The 8,590-nt window shown below is 35.7% G+C and overlaps 2 protein-coding genes across 2 annotated transcripts; both read right to left on the bottom strand.

Annotated features, from left to right (window-relative positions):
* Window positions 1-326: 326 nt before the first annotated feature.
* LOC139844333 (solanidine UDP-glucose glucosyltransferase 1-like) lies at window positions 327-1,925 on the bottom strand. Its single transcript, XM_071834552.1, has one exon. It carries the CDS (start codon window positions 1,888-1,890, stop codon window positions 421-423), a length of 1,470 nt encoding a protein of 489 aa, XP_071690653.1. The 5' UTR covers window positions 1,891-1,925; the 3' UTR covers window positions 327-420.
* A 759-nt stretch (window positions 1,926-2,684) lies between these two features.
* On the bottom strand, window positions 2,685-7,718 carry LOC139844334 (pyruvate kinase 1, cytosolic-like). Its single transcript, XM_071834553.1, has 16 exons — window positions 7,572-7,718; window positions 7,287-7,383; window positions 6,889-6,986; window positions 6,017-6,172; window positions 5,685-5,762; window positions 5,385-5,516; window positions 5,137-5,217; window positions 4,935-5,006; window positions 4,724-4,813; window positions 4,392-4,536; window positions 4,226-4,314; window positions 3,986-4,081; window positions 3,826-3,893; window positions 3,592-3,691; window positions 3,433-3,492; window positions 2,685-2,964 (listed from the first exon to the last, which is right to left on the bottom strand). Exons 1-16 carry the CDS (start codon window positions 7,638-7,640, stop codon window positions 2,812-2,814), a joined length of 1,584 nt encoding a protein of 527 aa, XP_071690654.1. The 5' UTR covers window positions 7,641-7,718; the 3' UTR covers window positions 2,685-2,811.
* Between the last annotated feature and the right edge of the window lie 872 nt (window positions 7,719-8,590).

Consider the following 8,590-nt stretch of genomic DNA (forward strand, 5'->3'; position numbering starts at 1 on the left):
CTGCTTGGTCCGCACAAAGTGAAGGATACCAGAGGCACAACCTTGGAGGAACCCCCCCCCACAAAGGATTTGAACATGCAAATATTTTTTAAAGGATACAGACCCAGAACAAACTGAGGCTTTTTACCACTCAATCAATTGTTCGGTGGTCGTCATGTGCATGTGTTACTTATCAATAAACACCTAAAACTGGGTTCTGACTTTCAAACCTATCATATATCCAAACCTCGGTGCTATATGCACCCATGTCGCGTGCATCGATTAAGACTTTTAAGAATAACGGAGATGCAAAAGAAGATATTATAAATCAACCAAAACAATGTATGGAAAAACATAATAGACGACAGACGATTTTACTTGATTTCTTGAACCCACATAACATAGAAAAATTTTAAAATCAGAAACTGTAAACAGCTTTAATCAAGGCTTTCGGGCCAATTTAACGGCTTTGAGTTCTTCTATCAAAGTCGTTAACTCGTTAACAGAAGATCCACCTTCTCCGACAACCTTTTTCGTTTTCGTCGCTAACTCTCTGGAGTTACGTTTAATGTTTGCACCTATCGCGGATCCATCTGTCAATATCTGAATAGCTTCGATAAAAGCCCGTTTCTCAATAATCGGGCTAATGATCTCAAAACTCGGGTTCCAAACATCCGCCCCAACTCCAACTCCTATCCCTAAAAGCTGCACCAACTTCTCATTATAAAAATGCTCCGCGTACAATGGCCACGTCATCAACGGCACACCCGCCACCACAGCCTCAAGGACCGAGTTCCAACCACAATGAGTCAAAAACCCGCCCACCGCAGGGTGTTCTAGAATCTCCACTTGTGGGGCCCAACCTGTCATAATCAAACCCATATTACCCCTTACAATTCTCTCCTCAAACCCTTGGGGCAGCCCTCGAATCTCCTGATCATTTCCCCTTTTTCTCACCACCCAAATAAACGGTTGCTTCGATTCCTCTAATGCCAAAGCAATTTCCGTAATTTGAGCTTCTGGAAACTTCACCATACTTCCAAAACAAACGTATATCACCGATTCAGCTCGTTGATCATCAAGCCAACTCAAACAATTGTTCTTCTCATAAACACCTTTTTCGCGATTTTCCCCAATAAAAAACTGAAAAAGCGGACCAATATGCCACACTTTTGGCCCTTTTATCTTCTTAATATGATCAACATAGGCCGGTTCGATTTCATAAAACGTATTATGCACCAACCCGTAACTTCGTTTCTCTGACTCTTGAATCTTTTCAATCATTTCGCCAAATCCTGTTTTCGTCTTTAAATGTTCCGAAACTTGAGACCTTTTCATCATGATCTGATCAGGCAAATTAGGAACCAAAAACCATTCGGATTCTGAATTTACCTTCTTTTGTGGCTCGTAAACTTTCAAACTATGAAACATCGAATGATACAAAAAACATGAAGGGTAAAATAACAACCTAGGAATATTCAATTCGTCTGCTAAATCAACAGTCCATGGATAAAACATGTCTGAGAATATACAATCAGGAGCCAAATCACGAATCAACTGTTCTATTTCTTTTTGTAACATGCTCATACCAATAAACAACTTAGTTGTCATATCGAGACTAGTAACTGAGTTTACGTTCTCAATTCCAACCGGTAATCCTACTTTGGACGATGGAAAGTTGATCGTTCGGATCGAGATCGGGTGACCCTTAACGATGTCGTTGGTGACTGAAGATTGGAAAATAAGGGCGTTGTGAACAGTTGTGATGACGGTGGACCGAACACCACGAGCCGAAAAGAGTCTAGCTGCATGAACTAATGGGATTATGTGACTAGAAGTGAAAAATGGTAGGAAGATTACGTGAAGATTTTTGTTGTTAAACATGATGGTTGACTTTTTCTCAGATGCCATGGTTTGATCTTTGGGAGGATATACTTGCACCTGAAGTCGATTATGTTTGTTTTAGACTTTTACTGCTACTACCCTACCTTGTAGCTAACCTTTTTGTCGTTTTTGTACTAGTACCTTGCCGGCCAAATATGCCAATTCGTGTCTTAAATATGGACTGCTACAAAAATTAGACTATTAGACTATTCTCAACAATTAACTATTGTGATGAAAACGATGTACTTTTTGGTAATGTTGTAAGATCAGTATTTGACATTCATTAACTTAAAATGTCAAATTTGTGTCAATTTTTTGTAGCGTGACATGATAAAATACGATTGTAAATGGAGTGGGAAAAACACATTAATAATAAAAATACAATAACAAAAAATTAAAAGAAAAATCTGTTGAACAAATCCTCATTTCACGCCTGATGTTATTTCCGTTAAAACCATGACTAACGATAACCAGCATCAGTTTCCATCAGAGATGCCACCATGACTAACGAGCCCCATCTGACGCTCGGTTAAGAATAGCCTTGGTGTTTAATCACTTCAAGGGCCAGCTGTTACTGTATCTTATTTAATACTTCTATTTATTTATTTGAATTTGAACGTGAATGCTTGTTCGATGAAAATTAAATGCACATATTGCAATATTCGGATTTCAAGAATTTTATTTCAATTTTTATTACAAAAACTGTGAGATCAAGCTGTTGATAAAGGGGGCATATATATATATATATATATATATATATATATATATATATATATATATATATATATATATATATATATATATATATATATGAAACTGGAGTTTTGTATAGCCAAAATTTGCCCCAAACCAAAACTGTTAAATGTAAAATATGACATACAAGTGTCCAAAACCTGAAAAGGTTTCCAAAAAAATAGAGGCAAGTGAAATGTGGCGTGATCGCACTTTCTAATCTTCAAGCTCGATGATTTTAACAACCGACGCATCGCCAACCTTTTGGCAGACCACAACTCGATCGTGTGATTTGATCACTCCCGAGGCTTTTCCGTGATCCAGTGCGACCTTCAAAACTGACTCGTTTGTTGCACTTGTAGATTCAGCCTGAAAATAGACCAGTGAGATTATATTTAGGTTATAACTTGCTAAATTGTAAAATGGATAACAGATTATTGGAAGGCATACAATTAGGTTATCCCAGTAAGTATGATAATTCTACTCCATTGACAAAATCAAAAATTCCTTTTACAACTTTCGGGTATTTTTAATGTATTGGATTCTTAGGAGAATTAGATACGTTAAAAACTTAAAAGAGTTAACTATCTGATTATTACAACTTCAAGCAGGCAACAATTGCATCCAAACACTATTTTTTGCAACTCTTGTTTATTATACTCAACTTATTATTATCATTATCATTATTATTATTATCATTATTATATTATATTAAAAACTAAAATCTGGTTGTTAAATTTCATTATGCACATTCAAACACCGACTTAGTTATATCTTTATGTGATTTTGCAAGTTGCAAGGACAAATACGTTTTGAAACAGCGACGAAAAAACTTACAGGATGTCGAGGATCGGCAAGCATAGGGAAAAGGCCTCTGACAATTAGTGACTGCCTCGCCTGGCCATTCAATTCAATTTCAGTGGAGTATATAAGAATCAGTTTCTAAAATATAATGTGATGTAAAGAACCAATGAAATGTACCAAATCGCAATATACCTCAAATGCGCCACTGAAACTCCAACGCAGTTGATTAGTCTTTAGCCTAGGAATAACAACCGATAGAACTGGCATTGTTGGCCGATACTTTGCAATCAATCTGCATTAAATATGACTTGATATTTTTAGATTACAGATTCATCTTAAAAACAAAAGCAAACTACAACACAACATACTCGTAACTATTAACTAAATGAAATAAGAGCTTTGGTGCCTCCAACAATCATAAAATACCTTGCAGCCCTTCCAGAAGAAGTGAAGCAAATAATAACAGACGCCTTCACCTTAATGGCCGCACGAACCTAACAAAGGTATCGTGAAAACCGATCAAAACATTGAACTTACAAAAAAAGTAAGAAACAAGATGAGAATATGAGCAATATCGAAAAGATACCGCAGATGAAGCAATGGATTCCAAGTGACTCATCGGTTCTCCAACATATTTTACAGTTTTCTTGAAATATAGATCTTGATTAAAAACCTTTTCTGCCTGCAAGTAATATCCAAACATTCATGCATTTACCACATGAGTTGCATTACAACACCCACAAATAAGTTAGTTCTACTAATGCGCATGAAATTAAAGACAGAAACGGGAATATATTGATAAAAGTTCAACAAGATGAGATGTTACCTCGGCACAAATTTTGTTAACAATAGATATTGTCTCGATAGGGTATAATCCACGAAGGGTTTCAGCACCAAGAAGAATTGCATCACTTCCTGCAAGATTTATTGGACATTGAGTTATTGACCTATCGAATTGTGAAGACTAGTAACGATTAGAACAAGCAACTAACCATCTAATACAGCATTAGCAACATCAGTTGCTTCTGCACGAGTTGGTCTTAAATTATCAGTCATGCTATCCACAACACGAGTAAGCACTGCTGGTTTTCCAGCCATGTTACACTTGCTAAGAGCAGCTTTCTGGAATAAAAACACCTGTAGAATACATATTGGTCGGGTCAGGGCTTACACACACATTATAAAGAGTGATAAAAAGGTGAAAACAAAATACATCTATCTATAAAAAACACATCTTTCTTGTTCCCATGAAATATAAACATTGCCAAAATTTATGAAACATATATTTTGTTTTCAAATTCTTGCCAACTTATGCAATATGTACCTTCTCGGGTGGAAGATCAATACCAAGATTTCCACGTGAAAGGATGATACCATCTGCCTCTTGCAGAATCTCATCGAAGTGATTTAGACCCTGTATAGAAAATGAAAATTTCAATGGATATAAACTCTCTATTCATATACAAAGATATAAAAGGCAAACGAGACTAAGACTTAAAAATAGAGGAAAAGTCAAGTATATCATAGAAAATTACCTCAACATTCTCAATTTTTGCAAATATTTGAGTTTGACTAAGATCACCAAGCTTGGAAAGGTATTCACGTGCCTGCAGATGCAAATCAAAAAGTTTTGTATGAGTATATGACACCATCGATTCACTAAGAATAACAAGATAAAGTAAAGAAACCAGACTATATGCAATATAAACATAAGGGCATCTGTAAAAGCATACTTACTTCGCGAACATCTTCTGCATGGCGTGTGTAAGACAACGAAAGAAATTCAATCTTGTTTGCCACTCCCCAAGTGCTAATGTTCTAACATAGGATGGAAATCATCAACAAAACTTACAAACTTATCATTACAGAACCAGGCCACGCAACAATTTATTGAGTAGATCACAATATATACACTTTAATATATACTCCATCCCAAATAACTGTCCCATTTGACTTTTGAACCAAACCATTATGAATACGCTTACCTCTTTATCTTTTTCGGTGAGAGTAGGCAGATCGATATGAATTTGGGAGGCATGGAGGGTGAACAAGGCCCCAGCTAGAGTTGCAGAATTCTTAATCTTGCAATCAACATCATTACCATTCACATTATCAACCTGCTCAATTCCACACATTAAAAGTCATAATCAGTTGTCCGGACAGTGTTTATGCATCCCAATATTCATTTTCAAAATACACATACATAATGTGGATGAACTCGGCCTATATAAGCAATGAGAAACATGCTACAGTTGCAAAAATACATTTCAAAGAGAATGTCTTACCTCTAGCCAAACGGAGGTGGTTTCACTTCCTGTGAACAAGTACTGACCAACAAAAATGGTGTCTCCCTTCTTCACGGCCTACAACATCACATTAACAGTCATGTAAGCATAGTGACATCATCTGAATAATGTAATTGATACCCTTAAAATAGTTTCTTTTACATAATCTAAAATTCTTAAGGGGGGAGTTGCCCCCTCCGTCCCCCTTTGTACATCCACCTCTCGACTCACATGGACCACTTATATCAAAGTTAGATGGTGGTAGTTAAGCTAAAAAAAACATTAGATGAACAGCTATGTATATGATGATGAGTACGCAAGAGCATTCTCACCTTAGCTAGTCCATCAAAGTTGATTGGTAATACTTGAGAAGAAGCTTCCTGACCAACATCAGGGGTCAGGATAACATTACCATCCTGTTGAAGGGAAATGGCCTTCTCACTCTTATTCACAACCTGCATCTCAGCACCAACTGTATCAAGCATTACCTGAAAGTACAGAAATTATGTTAAGGTCTTAACCAATTTGTACTAATCTTGATTCTTAATATGTTTCAGAAAACACCTTGTAGGCTGTAGCTACACTTGCAAGACATGCTTAAAATTTGTATGATACTTATGGAGAGACAATTTAACACAACAGAGAATGGGGCAACCACAACTATATGCCGATGGCTGTCCCTATAAAATATACAAAATAATATAAGCACTAAAAGGTAATTCGAACCATATATTGTCTTATCACCTAGCATTTATTTCCTCTGCCTACAATTAGCATCTACTTTGCAAACAAATCCAGCTCCAATATAGGCATCTCCATGTAGTATAGTACTATGGTATGATCTGATCTCTAAGTTTACCCGATACAACAACATATATATTTACATTACGAAACATGGCACACATTTTTAGATGTTAAAAAAAGTAACTCCCTGTGATATTTTCTAGTTTTCTCTTATGAGCTGAGGAACCTAGAGATGAAGCATAAACCATGAAACTTACTTTTGTCTCTAGTAAACTTAAATAACTCATATCTAATGTGGAAAATTATAAAATATACAAGTCGACTTAAATTGAAATCCACCTATCTAATAGTATATTAATATTAGTATTAGTCTTACTAACATCATTGATAGAACTTGTTGCTAACGGAAGCCATATAAAACGGTCAACTGAGGATAAGAATATATAAGAAAGATACATACAGCACATAGTTTCTTGGTACTCTTGACAGCAGCCCTCAGATTATCCAAAGTTTCTTGGTGATATGCAGTGTCTCCCCATGAAAAATCAAATCTAGCAACTGCACAATTGCACAATATCCATATCAACTAAAACAATCATCACATATAACAACACACTGAGCAACCAATAGCTAAATCTAACTCACTAATTTGCAATAATACACTCTCAACAACTAAAATTGATAAACTGTAATATATATTAAATACAACATCAAATTTAATATGAGTTTACAACAAAATTCATAATCATAATATATAAATCAGCATATATTGATAACATTAGCACACGTCAACACATTAATATGAATGTGCATTTATATAATACTCCGTAAATATATATATTGAAAGTTAAAATTTACCAGACATGCCAGCTTTAAGGCAACCAGAGATAACATCAACAGATCGTGAACGAGGACCTAACGTTCCAACGATTTTAGTCATCGCAGGAAAAAAATTCTACAAAAAAAATTATTAAAAAAAAAAAAAAACTCCAGATCGTTAATACACAACCGAGCACATACATATACGTGTAAAGTAACATTACGAGCCCTAATTTTACATGTTTAAAAAAAAAAAAAAAAAAAAAAAAAATCAAAAACTGATCGATAAATAACAGAGATTAAACTAGTGAAATAAAAACATACAGATTTAGATGGTTCGAGGATTGAAGCCATTCGAATAGGCTCTTCGAGAAGCAAGTGATTAGAATGCATCTTGAGTGAAGAGATTTTGAACAGTGAAATCGATAAAGTGTTGTACAGAAGAAACAAGGTAGCGTGAATAATGTGTGTTTTGTGAGATTTGATTAAGAGAAGGAAATAAATATAAAGGGAAAAGGGAAATATGCTGTGGTTGAAACACATGGAGGTCGGGGGAACCCGGTTTATTATGAAACTGGTGACCCGGTTTCCTAGTCCCCAAGCCACTAGTTGTTGTACTTTTTGGAAAGGCGTAAAAGTAATTTGGAAACAGAGATATGTATTTTTGATAGAAGATTTATAAATAATAGTTTTTTGTCCCGCGCTTTCGCTGCGGATTGGTTTCGAGGAAAAAAAAGTATTGTAGTTACAGTACCAGGTATTCGGGTCGAGTTGGTGGAGCGGGTCAGAGGATCCGGATGATATTGAGTTAGTGGTTTGGAGAATCATGTTTTGAAAAAAAAAGGTTACTATTGGTGTCAACCAATCATCGGTTGACATCATTTACCACAATTTATATATATATATAAATAATGCCCCACCTTATGTATATGGCCCCACTTAATTAACATGGTGTCATGGAGTTTTTGTTAGAAAGAAAAATAAAAGAACGGAGTAAATATATTAAAAATGATTTAACTTTTTAATTTCTTTAAACAAAATTTCTCTTGTTCATGTGTTTTTTTTTATAAATAGCAGTTTGTGATCACCTACGGGTACTAAACCACTCATGCGTTCATTTTCTACAGTTGCATAACTCGCCTCCAACTGCTGTTCAGGAGGAAATCCGACTCAATCCGAGGACATGGACAGTAAAACCCTCATCCCCCACTGCCCCCGCAACGCGGTGTGTATAAGGCACCGTTGGGTGAAATTCAAGGGTTAAGATGCAACCTTGTGTGCAATATTGCACCTCACGAGAGTCGAACTCTTGACCTCTCAATAAGAAAAGCAGATTGACAACT

This window comes from Rutidosis leptorrhynchoides, chromosome 4, assembly GCF_046630445.1.
Source record: "Rutidosis leptorrhynchoides isolate AG116_Rl617_1_P2 chromosome 4, CSIRO_AGI_Rlap_v1, whole genome shotgun sequence".
Taxonomy (NCBI): domain Eukaryota; kingdom Viridiplantae; phylum Streptophyta; class Magnoliopsida; order Asterales; family Asteraceae; genus Rutidosis; species Rutidosis leptorrhynchoides.

Coding starts and splice junctions, on each gene's coding strand:
- LOC139844333 (XM_071834552.1), bottom strand. CDS start 1,890: ATGGCATCTGAGAAAAAGTCAACCATCATGTTTAACAACAAAAATCTT.
- LOC139844334 (XM_071834553.1), bottom strand. CDS start 7,640: ATGCATTCTAATCACTTGCTTCTCGAAGAGCCTATTCGAATGGCTTCA. Junction 6,173..6,888: donor GTACCAAGAAACTATGTGCT/GTATGTATCTTT, acceptor CTGTACTTTCAG/GTAATGCTTGATACAGTTGG. Junction 4,315..4,391: donor TGCTAATGCTGTATTAGATG/GTTAGTTGCTTG, acceptor TAAATCTTGCAG/GAAGTGATGCAATTCTTCTT.